The 23,019-nt window shown below is 35.8% G+C and overlaps 1 protein-coding gene across 2 annotated transcripts in view; it reads left to right on the top strand.

Moving 5' to 3' along the window:
• The first annotated feature begins 1,018 nt into the window (after positions 1-1,018).
• KIFAP3 (kinesin associated protein 3) overlaps positions 1,019-23,019 on the top strand; it is a 157,174-nt gene continuing 135,173 nt past the window's right edge. The window contains exons 1-3 of one of the 2 annotated variants that reach the window (XM_065875696.1): positions 1,019-1,225; positions 16,450-16,581; positions 21,554-21,708. In XM_065875696.1, the coding sequence (XP_065731768.1) occupies positions 1,194-1,225; positions 16,450-16,581; positions 21,554-21,708 (319 nt within the window). In that variant the 5' untranslated portion in view covers positions 1,019-1,193. Of the gene's footprint in view, positions 1,226-16,444; positions 16,582-21,553; positions 21,709-23,019 lie in introns of those variants that run through there. The other variant, XM_065875697.1, reaches the window with a different exon arrangement.

The raw sequence follows: 23,019 nt of genomic DNA, 5'->3' as shown, positions 1-23,019 counted from the left end.
ACTAAAAATATAGAACTAGAAGCGAGTGACAGGTGAGAAGTGGGAGTAGAAACGCCTCCTTTGTTATCCCTAGAGCCTGGTTTGATGTCTGGCCCTCAATTAATATTTATTGAATAAATGAACGTAAGTCATTTGCATAGATGAGAAAGCTGAGCCCATGGGAATAGATCTCAGAAAGAGGACATTACTTGCTAAGGTTCAAAAACAGCCCTATTGATTCCACGTATAAGTGGTATCACATCGTATTTGTCTCTTTCTGACTTACTTCACTTCATATAAGAGATTGGCACAATATTGTAAATCAACTATATTTCAATAAAAAAACCCAACAAAACAGAAAAACAGCCCTTTGGCCCTATGGTCTAAATTGCCAACAGTTGCCTGTCTTAGAGGAAATGATTCCAAACGTAGCCCGAGTTAGGGATAGTTTAGGAGTTGTAATTTCAGGAGCTGTGTGTGTGTGTGCGGGGCAGGGGTGCATTCTAGATTTAGGATACCAAAATGGAAGTGAGAGATTTGCCCCTCGATCGAAGTTGATATTAATTGTATTCATTTCGTAAGGGTCAGCCTATCTGCTCAAGTTCCAGCTTCTCAGTGCAATCAGTGCAGCCCCTTTTCCACAATGCCCCAAATACAAACCTTTCTTTACAGGTTACCAGCCGAGGGCCTGACTGCTCTAGAGCATTCTCTAATTAAAAGGTTAACGGATTTCCTTTCCCTCTTTTCAAGCGAAGGACCTGAAATATCAATTCGACTGACCGGGATGACTCTTTCAATTCCCATCCTCAAGGGGGCGGTGACCACGGAGCCACTCCTTAACCACGCGCGCTGAAATCTGCTGCAAATACCTTCACGTTCCGCTCCAGGGTGCGTCAGATTAGTCCCAAAGGCCAGCACCGCAAACTGAGCCTGCGCATATTGGCGCCGCGGAGCAGGCGCATGCGCTTTGAGGCGGAGCTCATACAGGCCGCTCTGGGCGGGTCTGGGCAGCGCCAGCGTTTTGGGGCCTAGGAGCCGTGGGAGGAGCCGGCGGCTTCACCCTGGTAACCAGAGCGCTGTAGCTGCCCCGCCTTGCAGGCCTCAGGACTGTCATCGCCTTTGGGTGTGGGGTACTTTGGCCAGCGTCCCCGGAAATAGCCCCGCCGGCCTCTCTCAGACACCCCCATCCTCCCCACGCCGCCGTCGCCGCCGCCATGCAGGGGGAGGACGCCAGATACCTCAAAAGGTGACGACCCCCCAAGGCTCGGTCCTACCCTCCTTGCCCGGACCCTGAGGTTATTCTTAAAAGGTTCTTGGGTTGGCCGTGAGATGTCACTGGACAAAGCTTACAAGAGGGGTGGGAGACAGGGGAGAAATCACGGAAAGGGAGGGGGGAAAGGTGAATTAAAAAGAGGAAGGGGCCCTTAGGGGGTGCGGGTTTCTCCAGCCTCTTACCTGACTCAGCGGGGCCCTGACAGCATTGCAGATGGTTTCCTTGCTACATTACATTGTTCAGGTTAGAGGAACGAAGGGCGGAGTAAACTGCGTCTTCCTATCTTCCCCCCTATACTCCGACTCTCCATTTTCCTTTAATAGATAAATCCTGTGGGAGCCTGGAACTGAAGTCTTCTGGCGCCTCTGTACTATGTCTCCAATTTGGGGTTCACTGCCATGGGGTTTTGAAATGAAGGGGAAAGAAGTGGTGGCTTTTAATTAATGGGAGACTGGATTGAGATGTTGCTTTCCAGTTTATTTCTGCTTTCCTCATCCATTTCACTGCCATGTATACAGTATAATTTTTGTAGGAGGTTCGTAATTATCAAGAGGTTTGTTCAGGAGCTTGACATGAAACAGGCCATCATTTCTTTAGTTTAAAAATATTTGTAGTATCAATTACTCCTTAAAGAAAAATGTAATCTGTTGGGATTATTTATTTGACTCAGGTCAAAGATAAGATCATCCCTCAAAAAAGAATAACTCTCACTGGACCAAGAGTTAGCAGTGATCCAGTACAAAAAAATATTTTAATTAGGAGTCTCCATTTTTAGCTAAGTCCCTGTTACTGATTGTGCAAATACCCTAGAAAGTCACATGTATTCTTTTGGACTCAGTTTCCTTATCTAAAAATGGGGCAAGTATTACTTTATGATAGGTATGAGGACCAAATATGAAAATGTTTTAAAAAGATAAAACATGCATGTAAGGTGGTGGCATCATTTCAATTCATAGTATACTTTTACTGAACGTATTTATCCCAGCTTGGCAGGGCCCTGATCATCACAGAAAGATCTAACCTTTAAATAGACTCTTAAAAGGGATTGAAATTGTTGTAAAATCAATCAAGCAACCAACTGTATTCACTGTCTTTTTAGGCCTGAAGCATATATTGCCTGCCTGTCCCATTTTATAGAAATATATCTGAAACTGTTACATAACCAGAGCTTATCAGTAAAAATTTCAAAAAAGAATATATGTAATCATAATAAGTATATAGTCAGCATTTATTTCCTCACTGCATTTTACTTACATCGGTCATTTAAAATATCTTGATTGAAAATTTGGTGAAAGAAGAAAACAAGAAATTCTTTCTCCTTCAACTTCAAAATCAAGGTTGTTCTAGAGCAAAGAGTCACTATTACATCATTAGCTTATTTTCATGTAATGTAGTTGCACCAGAAAATAGTTTTTCTTAGGATTCTGATATCCTGTGGTCCCTTAGGCATCCTGTGACTTGTAATTCGCAACCTATTGCTTACTTTTAAAGCTAAATTATGTGGAGTTCAACAAAAAAATCAGACAAGTCACTATAATGTTTGAAGTAAAATAAGGTCAGAATCTGGAAAGGCTGAAATATACACTTCTCAATTTTGTCTAATTTTGACAATATAAATAGTTTGCATTGCCTGCTTTCAGTTTAGAAATGTGCATCCAACATATAATCATATAGGCCCGATGGCTTATGATATGACAGAACATTCCATTTTAATGATTGATTCTTTGATAGTAATTACATATATTCATTCCTTTTGCAATATTTTTACTTTTATTTTGTTTTTAACAAGAGGGCAGTATGTTTTCAATCTAATTGATTCATTCTAATTTTAATTTAATTTCAGTGGTTTCATTGTAGCTATCACTGAGGAATCTCTAGTCTCTATATGTTTACATGTGTAATAGATTATAGAATCAAAAATGAGGTTTCATTTTTTGTTCTGCTACCCATTAGTGTTCTGATTCAATAGTGCTTAATACATACTTACCAAATACTTAGACCATGCCTAGCATTGTTCTGATCACTGAGGAAATGATTAAATAGACAACAGTTCATATCCTCAGTTAGATATGCACACAAATAAATAGACAGTTAATCTAGTGGGTTTTGTTTTTTGCCTCTTAAAACTCTCTGATGGCTTTCCATTGCTTTTAGAGTTACAGCACCAACCTTTTCAGCTTCATCTCTCTCTGCTCCCCTCCTGCCCCCAACAATTCCATACTTCAGGCTTACAGAAATAACTTCTTTTAGATCCCTATGTGTTTCAGTGTTAGACTCCAAGTTCCCTTCCCATTGCCTGGTATTTGTCTTGTTCTTTATCCAACTAACTCTTCATTTTACCTGTTTTAGCTTAAATGTCGCTTTTTCTAGAAGGTATTTCCTGAGCTGCCCTTTCCCACCCCACAATCTGCCATCCAGGTCAGATATACCTGCTAGCTTCCATGATAGCTAATACCTTGTCTTTTACCATTCTTACTATTTTATTGTATTGTTTGTCTTTGCTGCTGGTCTATAAGCTTCAGAAGGGTAAGAATTTTTGCATCAGTATTCATAAAGGATATTCATAAATTATATTCAAAAATATATTCTGTTTTTATGGCGTATTTGTCTTTCTTTGGTATCAGGGTAATGGTGGCCTCATAGAATGAATTAAGAAGTGTTCCCTCTTTTTCTAGTTTTTGGAGGAGTTTGAGAAGGATTGGTGTTAATTTGGTACAATTCACCAGTGAAACTATCTGGTTTTGGACTTTGTTGGGAAGTTTTGATCACTTATTCAACCTCTTATTTTGGGGGAATTCAGAATTTCTATTTCTTTTGAGTCAGTTTTGGTAGTTTGTGAATTTCTAGCAGTTTGTCCATTTCATCTAGGTTATCTACTTTGTTGGCTTACAGTTGTTCGTAGTATTTTTTTTTATTTCTATGAGGTCAGAGATGATAGTAATAATGTCCCACTTTAATTTCCAATTCTAGTAATTTGAGTCTTCTCTCTTTTTTTCTTAGTTTAACTAAAGGTTTGTCAATTTTGTTGAACTTTTCAAAGAACCAACTTTTAATTTTTTGATTTCCTCTATTGCTTTTCTATTCTCTATTTCTTTTATCTCTGTCTTTATTATTTCCTCCCTTCTACTAGCTTGTTGTTTAGTTTGCTCTTTTTCTAGTTCCTCAAGGTGGAAAATTAGGTCATTGAGTTGAAATCTTTTCTTTAATTGAGATATAATTGACATATACCATTATAATAGTTTCAGTTGTACAACATAATGATCCAGTATTTGTATATATTGCCAAATGATTACCACAGTAAGTCTAGTTAACATCCGTCACTATACAGTAACTTTTTTATTGTGATGAGACTTTTAAGATTTACTCACTTAGCAGTTTTTCATATATACAATATAGTATTATTAACCATAGTCACCATGCTGTACATAACAGCCCCAGGACTCATTTATTTTATAGCTGGAAGTTTATACCTTTTTACCAGCTTCACCTACTTCATCCGCTTCAACCACTTCCCACCTTTGGCAACCACCAATTTGTTATCTGTATTTGTGAGTTCAGGTTTTGTTTGTTTTGCTTTATTTTTAGATAAAAATAAATAGTGATATCATATGGCATTTGTTTTTCTATCTCTGACTTATTTTACTTAGCACATTGCCCTAAGCTCTATTCATGTTGCAAATGACAAAATTTTCTTCTTTTTTATGGCTGAATAATATTCCAGTGTGTGTGTGTGGGGTAGGGGGTGGGTGTATACACAGATATACGTATATTTTATCCATTCATCCATTGATTGACACTTAGGGTGCTTCCATGTCTTAGCTGTTGTAAATAATGCTGCAGTGAACATGGAGGTACATATATCTTTTGGAGTTAGTGTTTTCATTTCTTTTGGATAAATACCCAGAACAGAATCGCTGGATCATATGGAAGTTCAATTTTCAATTTTTTGAGAAACCTCCACACTGTTTTCCATAGTGGCTGAACCAATATAAATTCCTACCAATAGTTCACAGGCTTCTCTTTTCTTCACATCCTCTCCAGCACTTGTTATTTCTTGACTTTCTGATAATAACCATTCTAACAGGTGTGAGGTGATATTGCAATTTTGATTTTATATTTCTGATGATTAGTGATATTGAACACCTTTTTATGTAATGTACCTGTTGTCCATCTATATATATTCTTTGGAAAAATGTCTGTTCAGATCCTCTGCCCATTTTTTGCTTAGACTGGTTTTTTGCTATTGAGTTGTATGAGCTCCTTATATATATTTTTTGGATATTAATCCCTTATCAGATATATGATTTGCAAATATTTTCTCCCATTTGGTAGGTTGCCTTTTAATTTTGTTGATGGTTTTCTTTGCTCTGTAGGAGCTTTTTGGTTTGATGTAGTACCAGTCATTTATTTTTGCTTTTGTTGCCTTAGTTTTTGGTGTCAGATCCAAAAAATGATCACCAAGACTAAAGGCAAGGAGCTTACTGCCTATGTTTTCTTCTAGGAATTTTATGGTTTCAGGTCTTACATTTAAGGCTTTAATCCATTTTGAGTTGATTTGTGTGTATGGTATAAGATAGCGGTACAGTTTTGTTCTTTTGCATATGGCCATCTAGTTTTCTCAACACTATTTATTGAAAGGACTGTCTTTTCCCAGGTGTATACCCTTGGCTCCTCTGTCATAAATTAATTGACCATATATGTGTGGGTTTATTTCTGGGCTCTCTATTTTTTCTGTTGATCTGTGTGTCTGTTTTTATGCCAGTATCATACTGTTTTGGTTACTGTAGCTTTGTAATATAGATTAAAATCAGGATGCATGATGCTGCCAACTTTGTTCTTCTTTCCCAAGATTGTTTTGGCTATTCAGGCTCTTTTGTGGTTCTGTACAAATTTTAGGATTTTTTGTTCTATTTCTGTGAAAAATGCCATTGAGAATTTGATAGGAATTGCATTGAATCTTTAGATTGCTTTGGATAGTATGGACATTTTAACAATTTTAATTCTTCCAGTTCATAAGCATGGAATATCTTTCCATTTATTTGAGTCTTTTTCAGTTTATTCCATTATTGTATTATGGTTTTCAATATACAGGTCTTTCATATCCTTGGTTAAATTTATTTCTTAGGTATTTTATTCTTTTTGATGCGTTTGTAAATGAGATTGTTTTCTTAATTTCTCTTTCTGGTAGTTCATATTAGTGTAAGGAAATGCAACTAACTTATATACATTGATTTTGTATCCTAAAACTTTACTGAATTTGTTTATTCTGACAGTTTTTTGGTGGAGTCTTTAGGATTTTCTTTATATAATATCATGTCATGTGCAAATAGTGATGGCTTTATTTATTCCTTTTTGATTTGGATACTTTTCATTTCTTTTTCTTGCCCAATTTGGCTACCACTTCCAATACTGCGTTGAATAGAAGTAGCAAGACTTGGCATCCTTGCCTTGTTGTTGATCTTTCAGGAAAAGCTTTCAATATTTCACCCATAAGTATAATGTTAGCTGTGGGCCTGTCATATACCGTCTATATTGTGTTGAGTTTCGTCCCTCTATACCTACTTTGTTGAGAGTTTTTATAATAAATGTATGTTGAATTTTGTCAAATGCTTTTCCCACATTTATTGAGATGGTATTATATGACTTCTATCCTTCATTTTGTTTGTGGTGTATCACATTGATTGATTTGTGTTTGTTGAACCATCCTCATATCTCTGGAATAAATTCCACTTGATAATGGTGTATGATTGTGTTTTAAAGTATTGTTGAATTCAGTTTTGTAGCATTTTGTTGAGGATTTTTGCATCTGTATTCATCAGGTTTGTTTTTTTTGGTGTCTTTGTCTGGTTTTGATATCACAGTAATGCTGGCCTCATTAAATGAGTTTGGGAGTGTCCTTTCCTCGTCAGTTTTTGAGAAGAGTTTGAAAAGGATTGGTGTTAATTCTTCCAATGTTTGATAGAATTCACCCAAGCCATCTGGTCCTGGGCTTTTTGGGGGAGGTTTTTGACTACTGTTTTAATCTCCTTATTAGGAATCAGTCTGTTGTGATTTTCTGTTTCTTCATGATTCAGTCTTGAGAGGAATTTATCCATTTCTTCTATGTTGTCTAATTTGTTGCAGTATAATTTTTAATAGTAGTTTCTTGAGATCTTTTATATTTCTGTAGTAACAATTGTAATGTCTCTTTTATTTCTGATTTTATTTATGGGCATACCTTGTTTTATTGCCTTTTGCTTTATTGCACTTTGCAGATATTGCATTCTTTATAAGTTAATGTTTGTGGCACCCCTGAGCCAAGCAAGTCTATTGGTGCCATTGTTCCAACAGCATTTGTTCACTTCTTGTCTCTGTCACATTTGGTAATTCTCCCAATATTTCAAATTTTCTCATTATTACTATATTTGTTATGGTGATTTGTGATCAGTTATCACTGATGTTACTATTGCAAGAGATTATATCTTGCCGAAGGCCCAGCTGCTTAGCATTTTTTAGAAATAAATATTTTTAAAAATAAGGTATGTACATTGATTTTTAAGCATAATGCTATTGCACACTTAGTATATCACAGTATAGTGTAAACATAACATTTATGTGCACTGGGAAACCAAAAAATTCACATGACTTGCTTTATAATGATACTCACCTTATTGCAGTGATCTGGAACTGAACCCGCAATATCTGCAAGGTATGCTTGTGTTTGAGTCCTCTCTTTTTTTCTTGGTTAGCCTAGCTAAAGGTTTGTCAATTTTATTTACCTTTCCAGAGAACCACCCCTTCATTGATCTTTCCTGTTGTCTTTATAGTATCTATTTCATTTAGTTCCCTTCTAATCTTTGTTTTTTCCTACCTTTTACTAACTCTGGGCTTTGTTTGTTATTTTTTCTCCAATTGCTTAAGATGTAAACTTAGATTGTTTATTTAAGATCATTTTTTTGTTTCTTGATGTAGGCATTTATCTCTATGAACTTCCCTCTTAGAACTGCTTTTCTGTATCCTTTAAGTTTTGGTGTGTTGTATTTCCACCTTTACTTGTTTAAAGGTATTGATTTCTTCTTTGACACATTGGTTGTTCAGTAGTATGTGCTGAAACTTTGTGAATTTAACAGTTTCTTCTTGTAATTAATTCTTAGTCTCATACTATTGTGGTTGGCAAAGATACTTGATATGATTGCAGTCTTCTTAAAAATATTAAAACTTGTTTTGTGGCCTAACATATGATCTATCCTTGAGACTGTTTTATGAGCACTTGAGACGAATGTGTATTCTGTTCCTTTGGGTGGAATGTTCTGTTTATGTTTGTTAAGTTCATTTGGTCTAATGTGTCATTTAAGGCCAATGTTTCCTTATTAAATTTCTGTCTAGGTAATCTATTCATTGATGAAAGTGAGGTATTAAAGTCTCTTCCTACTATTGTATTGCTGTGTGTTTCTCCCTTTAGGTCTTTTAATATTTTCTTTATATATTTAAGTGCTCCTATTTTGGGCATATAAATATTTACAAATGTTTTATTTTCTTATTGGATTGACCCCTGTATTATCATATAATAACCTTCTTTGTCTCTTATTACAGTCTTTATCTTAAAGTCTATTTTGCCCAACATAAATATAGCTACCCCAGCTTTCTTTTGATTTCCATTTTTATGGAATACGTTTTTCCATTCCTTCATTCAGTCTGAGTGTGTACTTGCATTTGAAGTGAGTCTCTTGTAGGCAGCATATAGATGGGTCATTTTTTAAAACCATTTATCCACTCTGTATCTTTTGATTGGAGAATTTAGTCCATTTACATTCAAAGTAATGATTGATAGGTAGATACTTATTGTCATTTTGTTCATTGTTTTCTGACTTTTGTAATTCCTCTGTTCCTCCTTCTCTTGCTCTCTTCATTTGTGGTTTGTAGATTTTCTCTAGTGTCATTAGATTTCTTTATCTTTTGTGTATCTACTATAGGTTTTTGCTTTGTGGTTACCATGAGGCTTACATAAAAACATTTATAACAGTCTGTTTCAAGTTGTTAACACCCTAAGATTGAACACATTCTAAAGCCCTACATTTTTACTCTCCCCTCATTTTATGTTTTTGATGTCACCATTTACATTTTTTTAATCTTGTGTGTCTTTAACAAATGTTTGTAGTTATAGTTATTTTTACTACTTTATCTCTTAACTTTCATGCTAGCTTTATAAGTGACCAACCTACCACCTTTACAACATTTTAGATTATTCTGAGTTTTACAACATATTTACCTTTACCAGTGAGATTTATATTTTCATAAATCTTCCAGGAAAACTATCTCTCCTTCAATTCACTAGGAGAACTTGGCTGTGTAGACTAAAAACTGGTTGGCAGGGTTTCACTGGTGGCACGGTGGTTGAGAGTCCACCTGCCGATGCAGGGGACATGGGTTCGTGCCCCGGTCTGGGAAGATCCCACATGCTGCGGAGCGGCTGGGCCCATGAGCCGTGGCTGCTGAGCCTGCGCATCCCGAGCCTGTGCTCCGCAACAAGAGAGGCCACAACAGTGAGAGGCCCGTGTACCGCAAAAAAAAAAAACTGGTTGGCAGTTTTTTCCTCTCAGCACTTTGAATATATTTTACTACTTCTGGCCTGCAAAATTTCTGCTGAAAATCTGCTGATAGTCTTATGGGGTTCCCCTTGCACGCAACAAGTTGTTTTTCTCTTACTGTTTTTTTAAGATTCTCTCCTTGTCTTTGATTTTTGACACTTTAATTATAATGTGTCTTATTGTGGCTGTCTTTGGATTCATCTGTTTTTGGAACTCTCTGGACTTCCTGGATCTGGATGTCTGTTTCTTTCTTCAGGTTAATGGAGCTTTCAGCCATTATTTCTTCAAATAAGTTTTCTGCCCCTTTCTCTTCTCCTTCTAGGACCCCTCTATTGCAAATGTTGGTCTGCTTGATGTTAGCTTATAAATCCCTTAAGCTGTCTTCACCCCTTTTTTGTTCTTTTTACTTCTCTGGGTGTGTTCTGTTGCCCTGTCTTTGAGTTCACTGATCCTTTCCTCTGCTTCATCGAGTCTAATGTTGAAGCCCTTTGTTGTATCTTTAAGTTCAATTATTGTGTTCTTCAACTCTGTGACTTCCATTTGGTATTTTAATATTTTCTATCTCTGTTGAAATTCTCACTTTGTTCATCCATTCTTCCCCTGAACTTAGCAAGCATCTTTACGATCATTACTTTTAACTCTTTATTGTATACATCATTTATCTCTGTTTCATTTTGGTCTTTTTCTGAGGTTTTATCTTGTTCTTTCTTGAAACACATTCCTCTGTTTCTTCATTTTCCTTGACTCTGTGTTGGTTTCTATGCATTAGATAAAACAGCCACCCCTCCCATTCTGAAAGGAGTGGTCTTGTTTAGGAGATGAACCTTTTTATTCAACCATGCCTAGCTCTTGGTTGTCTTTCAGACCTTAGTGATTGTCCAAGTAGCCTACTTTATTTTTAGTGCTCCCTCTGAGCTGAGTCCTGGGGTAATAACCAGTTAATAACTGTTTTTTTTCTTTCACTAATGTCTCTTTGAACTGATGAATACAAGCCCCAGTGGCCACCAGAACCAGGTGATCACCTGGGTGGCAGCCACAAAAACTGGGGCACCAGATAAGTGTACAAGCTCTCCTCCAGGATATACTAGTGCTCTGGAGTGGGACAGAGGGAGAGTGCTCTCCCAGGTCTCTGGAGAGGATGACAGTCAGCCTTTACATGTGTTTAATTAGAAGCCTGCCGCTAAGTCCACAGCTATGAAGATAAGCTAACAGATCTCTTTCATAGAAAGATTGGTTGCCTCAGTCTGTTGCCTCTCTGCTGTGCCCTGGGAGTGGTAGCCAGTTAAGAACTCCCTTTCTCTGTTATGGTCCTGTGGGACCTGGGAACGTAAGCCCTGAGGGCCACCTGAGTCAGGTGATCTAGAGGTGTCCCCTGGGCAGCAGCTGCAATAATCAGGACACCAGAAGACAGCAGTACAAGCTCTTTTCTGGGAGATACTGGTGATCTGGAGAGCATAAAGATGGAACCTGCCAGCCTCCATCCTGTGTATTTCAGTAGACTCATATGCCAAATTAGATGCTGGCCCCTCAGGCTGACCCTTTAAGATAAACAAATAATCCTTTTTAACAGAAGGTCTAGGTGCTTTTTAGTCAGTTGCCTCTGCACTAGGCTTTAGGGTGGGTGAGCTTGCATGTGCAAGCCCTTTAAGAACTGTTTCACTGTTTTGATATAGCCACTGGGGTCTCATGGAAGTTAGATGTTTTGGGGGCTTGTCTCTCAGGTGTAGGTCTTAAAAGTTGGGTTCCAGATGTAGGGTTCAAATCCTTCATTCCTCAAGTAGCAGCTCAGGTGTGAGTTTTTGCCCAGTTGTGGGTCTCCACACCAGACGTGGGGTTTATGGCAAGATTATGTCTCAGTCTCTCTTATTTGCTTCAATGTGGGTTTTCTTGTTTGCTCAATTTGTGGGCATTGCTCAGCTAGTTTGGGTTTTTTTGTTTTTCTTTTTTTTAGTTGCAGCGTGTGGACTCCCCCTGCATTGGGAGCCCCCTGCATTGGGAGCATGGAGTCTTAACCACTGGACCACCAGGGAAGTCCCAAGGTGGGGGCGGGGGGGCATTCAGAGGAAATTGTTTCATAGATGGTATAGACTCAGTGCATCTATGGGAGGAGGTAAGTTCAGGAACCTCCTACATCACAGTCTTGAACACAAACCTGTAATAAACCCTTTTGACAGCAATAATTTTTTTAAAAACCTGTTTAATGAAAAATAAAGGGATAAATTTTGTTTCTCTAGGAAATTGATGATGAATATGGAGCACAGTGTTAGTCAGCATCTGTTATCTGTTGTAGGGATCATAATGATATCATCGACCACATGAAGTCTAGAAACATCAGGATGTACTTTAGAAGTTAGTAATTAAGAATACTCTGCCTGAAGGTGACAATTATCACATGTAGATAAAGAAAGGTATACCTTATATCAGTCTGTGAAGCATGACTTCATATTGAGAGTAAAAAAGCAAAACTTTCTAAATCAATTTAGCACATTTTTGGTTCCAGTTTTCTTGTGCAGGTTAAAAAAAAAAAAAAGGTGAAGTAGACCTGTTATTAAGAAGGCTCGATTAATACAAGAAATTTGCAGACAGTTAAAAGATATAAGTTTAATATCAGTGTCATAAGATGCTACAAATAGTAAATCAGTTAATTCTAATAATGGGCTAAATTATTTCTCACCTGATTCATGGATTCCAAATAAAGCATTTGAAGTTCATTGTCGCAATTGTTAAATATCTGACATCATTACGAATGCCATGTTAAATTCAGTTTAGAAGTATATTTACAATAGGCAGGAGATGGAAACAACCTAAGTGTCCATCATCGGATGAATGGATAAAGGAGATGTGGCACATATATACAATGGAATATTACTCAGCCATAAAAAGAAATGAAATTGAGCTATTTGTAATGAGGTGGATGGACCTAGAGTCTGTCATACAGAGTGAAGTAAGTCAGAAAGAGAAAAACAAATACCGTATGCTAACACATATATATGGAATTTAAGAAAAAAAATGTCATGAAGAACCTAGGGGTAAGACAGGAATAAAGACACAGACAGTGTGTCTTTATAACCACATATACATATAACCACAAAGCAGTGGTTATATGTATATGTATAACTGATTCACTTTGTTATAAAGCAGAAACTAACACACCATTGTAAAGCAATTATACTTCAATAAAGATGTAAGAAAAAAGTATAGCATTTAAGATAAAATTATTCATTTTGTGGTGATAATACAAGTATAAATTTTGATGAGGCACATTGCTATGGTAAAAGCAATTTTTCATACTAAATCAGCTATCAACAGCAGATGTGTACTTGTCACAGGTTGCATGTAGACATAATTCATAATTGTGTCCAAAAAGCTGGAATATTTTACCAACCAAAATAGAATTTGAAACCATGTTTGTCAATTTAAAAATATTTATATCATTCATAAATATAGAGTAACTGAATTACAAAATGTAATTTTGTAAATTACATTGTAACTCAGCCAATTGTCCTGCAAATGGTTTTGAATGTTTTGTGAGGGAATCTTGTAAATTTCATGCAATGTAAGTTAGAAATAAAGAATCAAGGTGATATATACAGTGGAATATTACTCAGCCATAAAAAGAAACGAAATTGAGTTATTTGTAGTGAGGTGGATGGACCTAGAGTCTGTCGTACAGAGTGAAGTAAGTCAGAAAGAGAAAAACAAATACCATATGCTAACACATATATATGGAATCAAAGAAAAAAAAAAAAAGGTCATGAAGAACCTAGGGTTAAGATGGGAATAAAGACACAGACCTACTAGAGAATGGACTTGAGGATATGGGGAGGGGGAAGGGTAAGCTGTGACAAAGTGAGAGAGTGGCATGGACATATATACACTACCAAACGTAAAATAGCTAGCTAGTGGGAAGCAGCCATATAGCACAGGGAGATCAGCTCGGTGGTTTGTGACCACCTAGAGGGGTGGGTTAGGGAGGGTGGGAGGGAGGGAGACACAAGAGGGAAGAGATATGGGAACATATGTATATGTATAACTGATTAACTTTGTTATACAGCAGAAACTAACACCATTGTAAAGCAATTATACTCCAATAAAGATGTTAAAAAAAAAAAGAATCAAGGTGTTCAACAAATGGGAGTATCTAGTATTTGACTATATGAAGTTCTAAAGGCAAAGTATTCTTTTAAAGTCATTATATAGTAATTTTGGAAAGTATGTTACACACAGTATATATAATATGAGCTTAGTTTGTAATATGTGTATTTTATATATTCAGTGGCAGTGCCAAGGGGAACAGGGAAGAGGTTTATCTATCCCATAATCTCTATCAGCCCCCGCAATGATATAAACATTTAATACTTGTGTCAACCTTATGTAAATTGCTATTCAAATGTAGTTTTAACCCTACCAGATTGCTACCCTTAAGCCTCTTTAAAGAAATTCTAGAGCTGACATTCTCTCATTATATATTATTTACATATAGATAGAAAAATGTCTGGATGTGTATGTGCTAAATGGTAACAATTGGTTTCTTCTAACTTTTTCAGTTTATTTTTTCTCTTTGCTAATTTCTGTGTTGTTTTTTTACAGTAAGCATAAATTGTATTCATAATAAAAAATAAATATTATAAAATTAATTAACTTCTTTAAAACACACATACAGAAAAGCAAACGAAAGCTGAAAAGCAATAGTGAGGTTCTTTGAACTATTTGATTTCTTTGGAGAAAGGCAAAATATCAGACCAGAGGATAACAATTATGCTTTTCCGTCAGTTGTTAATATGTGGAAGACCCTCTTTGAAAGTGGTATAAGGTTGGTATAAGGTTACTCTTAGGATCTGCACTTACATTTCATCCTTATGATTCTCTTCAATTGGATACAGTTACCCTCTCCTATATAAGAAGTTCAGTACTGGGGTTGCTTTCCATTTCATCAGGAAGCAAATAACTAGTTCTCTTTATAATTAGTTTCTTTAATGCTACATTACATTTGTTTTTCAGCTCTCTTACTAACTCTCTTCATTTCTGTGGTTTCTCTAGCTTTTGACTGCTAGTCTGAACTTGTATGCATTTATATTATCTTTTGGAAGCTGTACCATTCTCTTTAATATGTGTGTATATATCTAATTACCCAACTCCCTGTTTTTTACTGGCCTGCCTGGTTTTTGCTTTTATTCTTCATAGGCTTTGTTCTGTATGTCTTACTGTCAGTTTAGTTGCTGACCTACCTAGACTCTAGCTTCTGTATATTTGATTTCCTACTCTGTCTCTACACTTGACTCTTAATCATTGTCCTAATACAGACTGAAGAGCCTTACCCTTGTTGTAATAAAGAATTCTGGTGAAAAAAAATTTAAAAATTACATTGAAAATATGCATAATAAGCCAATTATTCCTAACTGAAGGAAAAGCTTTGAGTTTCTGTTTATTGGAATTTAAGGTGTTGTCATATTTCTGTTCCTTCCCATTAGGCTAAAAGACCTCACTAGCCAGCTAGCTGGCTCGGACTACAGTGGGAAATTTTGCTTGTTTCCATTGCTTAATCTCCTTTAATAAAACTCATTTTATCAGATCCTAAAGTGGCCAATAACAAGTAGTGATTAATTCATTATTGTGGCAACATGGATGGACCTGGAAGATATTATGCTTAGTGAAATAAGTCAGGCAGAGAAAGACAAATACTGTATGTTTTCACGTATATGTAAAATATAAAAATAAAACAAATGAACGAATATAACATCACAGAAACAGACTCTGAGATACAGATAGCAAACTAGTGGTCCTCAGAAGGGAGAGGTGTAGGGCAAGGGCCAAAATAGGTGAAGGGGATTAGCAGGTACAAATAGCTAGGTATAAAATAAGTTACAAGGATGTAATGTACAGCACATGGATTATAGCCAAAGTAAAAATATAAAATCACTATGTTGTACACTTGAAACCAGTATAATATTGTAAGGCAACTATACTTCAATTAAAAAAATTTGTTCTATAACTGTAGGGGTCTGGGGACAAAGTATATACAATCTTTCTATTGAAACTACTGATGGCACTATAATTTGAGATCTGTGACTATAGAATACAACCTGTAAATGCTTTTTTGTTACACAACTTGTGTGTGATTTGAAGAATGATTTAGGTACTAATTCAATTTATATAATTATGTAAGATAATATATAATCAATATTATTTTGCAGTTTAGATAATTCATGTCATTCTGTGATACAGTTAATGGGCCAATTATTGGGCAGTTTATTTTTTTTTAATATAAATTTTGGGGTAGCTACCTTTGGTTTTGAATTGCTGACTTTTGGTTGAGGTTATTCTCTCCAAAACCATCTTAATTGTTTGTTTTATTCACTGGCTATTATGCATGATTCTTTGGGTAAATGTATTTGTTCTCAGAGCTATTCATAAAGGTACTTTCTGCAAGACCAAGAATTACATGTACAGTACAGAGTTTACAGAGTTGGAGAAAAAGAGTTATTTCTTGGTCCAAGTCAAGAGTAAATCTGATTTAAATGCATATGTTAATCCAGCGCACATGTTTTTGGAACTAGGAACTAGATAAAAACCTTGCATGTTTTGTGAGCTTTTAATGTAGCTATGTCTGTTTTTATTTTATATTAATAGGAAAGTTAAAGGAGGAAATATTGATGTACATCCATCAGAAAAAGCACTCATTGTTCAATATGAAGTGGAAGCTACCATTCTTGGAGAAATGGGGGATCCCATGTTGGGAGAACGAAAGGAATGCCAAAAAATGTAAGTTTTCTTCATTTGTGCACATTTGAAAGTAGTAAACTTTATAGAAATCTGATGTTATTTAAACTTGCATAGATGATAAATGATTATGGCGTTCTTACAGACATACATTATCTCAGTGAAGCAGAGACTATATTAAATTATAAATATAGAGTATATTCCAGAGAAAATCATGTTTATGTGAGCATAATTGGAACCTAATGAAAAATGCCTATTCTTATTTATCCCATTTAGTAAATGCATATAATAGAATATAACTTGTGAAATCAACTATAAAAGATATGTTTATATAGGACTTTTTAGCTTAATTTAGGAAATTTGTATCTTAGGGGATCCTGTGTTCTTTCTTCCCTGGAATTACAGAAAGTGATATGACATCCAGAATTCACAAATGGGGCATGTACCTTGAATTCATCCCTTAAAAATCTAGCGTTGTGAAAGATATTAGAAATAGGACAAGCATTTTCTGACTAAATGAATTGAGCTTAGGTCTCGCAATGTTCTACACACTGTCCTTCCTGCTTTCATAGTACTTTCAGGAGTCCCTTGGGAACTGGCCTTCTTCATTAGTCTTCAGTTGCGCTGGCGATGATCTTTCGCTCCTTCCTTAGTTTTATGGAAGTAGAGAGGGTCTGAGATCACCTAGTATTCTTTCCCAACTTTCTTCCCCCCATAGATAATTTTGATTTGGGAACTAGTTAAAAAGTTAGTGTGTTTTGGTGGTATTAAGTATATTCAGGATGCTAGAAGTGCATGGGATAGTATTTAGCACACTGAACAGCACTATATTTTAAATATATAGCAGTAGTTCTCAGCTGGTTAGGATTTTTCCCCCAGGGGACATTTGACAGTACCTGGAGACATTTTGGTTCTCATAACTGGAGGGTGCTATTGGTATCTAGTGGATAGAGACTGGGGTGCTGCGAAACATCCTACAATGCGTAAGATAGGCATTTACAAACAAAAAATTATTTGGCCCCAAATTTTTATAGTGTTTCAATTAAGAAACTTCATTGTATAGAAACCTGAAGAGAGAAGCTACCTACTGTCTTATTAAGATCTGTAGTCTCCTTATTTGGGTTAAAAGGCTAAATTACACAGGTAATTCATTAAAAATAAATGAGTCTTTGGATAATCCACTAGATTGAAGAGATATACACATGCACACATACATACTTACACTGTAGATTTTAACTCACATGCTCACAGTTTTTTGTGTTCTCTCACACTTTCTTCCATTTGTGTGTTATTGCTGCCTAAATTTTGTACATTTTGAGAAAGTAACATCTCTTGAGATTTTATTAATTTGACTTCCAAAGAAAAGCTAGCAGATTAGGGATCTTTGCCTTTAGAACCTCATGCATCCACATTTCATGAGAGAAATTTAGTTTTTAGTTTTTAATAGTGTAGTCAGTAGCCTTATTCAATTAAAATTAAGTGAGGGCTTCCCTGGTGGCGCAGTGGTTGAGAGTCTGCCTGCCAATGCAGGGGACGAGGGTTTGTGCCCCGGTCCGGGAGGATCCCACATGCCGCGGAGCGGCTGGGCCTGTGAGCCACGGCCGCTGAGCCTGCGCGTCCGGAGCCTGTGCTCCGCAACAGGAGAGGCCACAACAGTGAGAGGCCCGCGTACCACAAAAAAAGAAAAAAATTAAGTGAGAATGTTGTTATTGTTTGAAAATCTGTAGGCTTTCTAGACAAGGGGTACATTCACTAGAGTCAGCCACCTGGAAGGAGTTACTACCAACTGGCTAGTGTAAGTGGATTTAAACATCAGTATGGGAAAAACCTCTGTAACCCAACTTTGTGGTATTCAACCTGGCTGCTCAAGGTTTGCAGAGGAATCGTATTGTGGGAGCAAAAGGAGAATATGGTTTGTTTATAGTTCAAGAGGATTTATCAATGGTGGCAGCTGGGGGTGAAGGTTTTGAGGGGGACACTCATATAGATTGAGATAGGTGTGAAATGAAACTGTCATTAAATTGTGGTAGTCAGTGCTATGGCTCAGGTCCAGAAGACATGTATTTCATTCTCCCTTATCGGATAAAGGAATGTATAAGCTCACCTTCAACAGAGTCCCCGTTTTCTGAACATTTCATTATGAGAAATCTATGGTTAAGGTCCAAAAATAATATGGGCATTTAAAATTTTTATTTATTTATTTTTGCTGTGTTGGGTCTTCATTTCTGTGCGAGGGCTTTCTCTAGTTGTGGCAGGTGGGGGCCACTCTTCATCGTGGTGTGCGGGCCTCTCACTGTCGCGGCCTCTCTTGTTGCGGAGCACAGGCTCCAGACGCACAGGCTCAGCAGTTGTGGCTCACGGGCCTAGTTGCTCCGCGGCATGTGGGATCCTCCCAGACCAGGGCTCGAACCTGTGTCCCCTGCATTAGCAGGCAGATTCTCAAACACTGTGCCACCAGGGAAGCCGAATATGGGCATTTTTTGGTATGAGTTTTTGGTATTACTGATAGGCATGGGCTGCCTAATGAAGGGGGCCTATTTTTTTATTTTAGAAATAATCAGTAAACATACAGCTGACATTTTCTAAAAATTCTAGTCCTACATATTTTTTCTTTGTCTCTTTTAACAAGGGAAGGATTTAGGAGAGAGATGTACACACTAACAGAAGAGAATCTTTCTGTTACTTGGATGGAAAGAAGATGATGAATCAGGTTGCTAATATATATATTGGTAGAAAATAAATCTAAAAAAAGCTAGAAAAAATCTGCTTTATTAAATCAAGATACTACTGCACACCTATTAAAATGTGTAAAGTCTAAAACACTGATAGCACCAGATGCTGGTGAGGATGTAGAGCAACAGGAACCCATTCATTGCTGGTGGAAATACAAAATGGTACAACTACTTTGGAAGTCATTTTGGCAGTTTCTTACAAAGCTAAACATACACTTACCATATGATCCAACAGTTGTGCTCCTAGATATTAACCCAAATGAGTTGAAAATGTATTTCCACACAGAAACCTACACATGAATGTTTATAGCAGCTTTATTTATAACTGTCAACAATTGTAAGTAACCAAGATATCCTTCAGTAGGCAAATGGGTAAACAAACTGTGTTGCATCCATATAGTCAAGTACTATTCAGCACTAAAAAGAAATCAACCATCAAGCTATGAAAAGACACAGAGGAACCTAAATGAATATTGCTAAATGAAAGAAGCCAGACTGGAAAAGCTATATACTGTATGATCCCAACTGTATGACCATCTAGAAAAGGCAAAACTAAAGTAAAAATAGATTAGATGTTGTCAGGAGTTCGGGGGTGGGAGGGGAGAATATGTGGTGCACAGGGCATTCTTAGGGTAGCAAAACTATTTTGTATGCTACTTTAATGGTGGATACATGAAATTATGCATCTGTCCAAGTGCACAGAACTATACAATACAAAAAGTGAACCCCAATGTAAACTTAGACTTTAGTTAATAATATATCAATAGTGATTCATCAATTGTGACAAAGTTACCACACTATCACAAGATGATAATAATAGAAGAAACTGTACTGGGGGAGGGTAGTGGGGACATATATGGTAACTTTGTACTTTCAGCACAGATTTTCTGTAAACCTAAAACTGCTCCAAAAAAAACGAGTAGGAAAATTTCAAAAATACATGTTTATAGAATTTCTGTTGTGCTTCTTCTCAATCAGATTTATGGAAACTCAAGATTTCCCAGTTCCTTGTTAAAATTAAACGTGGAGATGTCTTTTGAGAGTTTTTCTCTGAATAGACTTTCCTTTATATCTCTGCTTTCTGATGGGCAGCTAAAGTTATACAAAAATATTCAACAGTTTAAAAGATTTAAAAGGTAGGAACTTAAACAGCCAAATAAATTAGAGAAAAATTAAAATAAAGGGACAGAGTATTGCTAGGGTTCTTGTTACAGACATTAGAAGCCACTCTAGAAAATTCAAGCATAAAAGGAATTTATTAAAGTCTATTAGGTAGCTTATAGATCCCAAGAGGACCAGATTCAAGGATGACTATAAAGCTGTGAACAGTATTCAAATCACTTTACTAGACTTGTTTCAGGAGAGATTATCTGTATCTGAATAATGATTTCACAGATGCTAAGTGCAGGACATTTTTCTGAGGTCTCTGTCCCTGTTGCCTCTAATACCTTGAGTGTCTCCAAAAATTGGCCATCTTCACTAAGAAGTATTTCAACATAGTGGCTACTTTCTTATGTTTCTCTTTTTGAATCTAAGCTTTGCATGAATGCATCTGTTTTGCAAGAATCTTTTGCCACCAGTTTGAGTCTTCACCCTGAACCTAATTTTATGTCCTTATAGCTTTCTTTGGTGCCATGAATCCACGTAAATTGGTCGTTGTTTCCAGATTTTGAACAACCTTTTCTTATTGACCTTCCAGTGAATCTCCTGGATTAAATTAAAAAGGAGGGAGAACCTGTTTTGTCTTTCTTTTTAATGTACTAGCAGGTATAACTATATTTATTTGTTCCCCAGCATTACTCATATAGATCTTAAAATGCATCCTACTTTTTTTTCTTGTGTCTTCTATATAATTTCCATCAGAACAACCAAATCCGAATATATTAATATTGTCTTGCCCCTAACTGAAAAGAAAATGACTGTGAATATGGTCAAGAAAATGATTCATTTTTGTCAGTATGGATTTTCACATCTAATAATAATTTAAAACTTTATATGATATCAGAAAGACTTTAAAAACAAGCTCTCTGGATATGCTATCCTGCCTAGAAGAGTCAGATGTAGATTTTACCATTCCTTTTGTTATCTTATTTGTCCAGCTCAAGGAAAATCATTGCTTTGCATTTTTTTCTAAGCCTAATTATATCTAATACTTTATTATATTTTACTAAAAGAGATTATGTTAGGTACACTTAAATGTTTTGTAAATTATTTAAAAGAAGTATTTAAGTTATCACTTATTTTAATAATACCTGAGTTGGAAAATTCTGATATGCCTGCAGCATTCGTCTTAAGAGTCTCAATGCCAACACAGATATAAATTCCCTGGCACGAAAGGTGGTTGAAGAATGTAAACTCATTCATCCCTCAAAGCTAAATGAGGTAGAACAGCTGTTGTACTATCTCCAGAACCGCCGTGATTCAGTGTCAGGAAAAGGTAAGCAGAAGAATTCCTAACTTTTAATGTAAAACCAGAGTTGTTTGACTATAGTTTGTACTTTTGATATTTGAATGGTGAGTTTTCTTTTGCCAGTGCTCTAAGTAAGTGAATGAAATAATAAAGAAACATACTAGTTTCCTACATGCCAGGCTTTATGTTAGATGCTTCCAAAATGATCTATTTCATACTGTGTGTGTACACATGTGCTGAAATAAAGAGTAAAAAGGCAAATTCCATATTGATTCTAGAATAATAAAAGGAGAAGATTCGGAGCAGAAAACCTGTTTTCTCTACGCCAGCAACTAGATTTATATTTTCTAAAGTTTTTATTGACATTTAATTGATAATTTGGATTTCTTATTTAAATGTTAAAATATATGTCATATGCATAAGTTTTGTGAATCTTTGTTAGGAAGACATTACCTTTTCATTCCTAAACGTCTTTGTTGTTACCATTCTTCTATCTTTAATTACTTCATAAAAGAACCAAGCCATTAAAATATTAGAGCTAAGCAGTTGATTATTTATAGAAGACATTTTCGAATAATCCAAACCCAAAACAAAATGAGAGTACAGACATTTGAATGGAAAGTCATCTCAGATTATTCAATGGTTAGTTATTCCATTTCATAGTATTTATTAAGTTTAACATATATCTCTCTTTTATCATTGGTGAATTCTAAAATATGGTACCCTTGAAATAACTTATACTTAAGTTTTGATTGTATTAAATAGAAAAATGAAAGAGAAAATTCATTTGGACTTTTTTCAGATTAACCAGTCTTCCCATCCACAGCAAATAAAATGCCTTGTGCCTAATATATACTTTTATTAATTGGCACTGTATATAGTATCTAACACACTTTATATGATCAATATATATGTGTTGAATGAATTGAATAGCTGTGAATTTATTTAAAAGCAAAAATGAACATTTTGAATTTGATTGTTTCCAACTACATAGCTGGCACTCAGTGTATCCCTATTAATTATTAATAATAAGTGCTATAAGGAAAATATTATCAAAAATTTTATTAACTATTTTTTGATACAATATTCCTGTTAACAGTGTTACTAAATGATGAGAGATAGCTTCAATAAGTAAGTGAGAAAAATAAATGCTATGCTCCTTTAAGATGTGAGTGTACTTATTGTAGGTTGTACGATATAGTTAAAACTGATCTTTCCTAATGTTAAATTAATATAATTCCGAGGGCATTTGTAATAAAATATCTTTAAACAAATGAAAACCCTTTCACTGAGTTTTCAGAGTAAATCAGTCTTCTTACCTCCTTCCCCAGAAATTAG

This window comes from Phocoena phocoena, chromosome 1 (assembly GCF_963924675.1).
Source record: "Phocoena phocoena chromosome 1, mPhoPho1.1, whole genome shotgun sequence".
Taxonomy (NCBI): Eukaryota; Metazoa; Chordata; class Mammalia; order Artiodactyla; family Phocoenidae; genus Phocoena; species Phocoena phocoena.
This window is presented reverse-complemented; position numbering and strand designations above follow the sequence as displayed.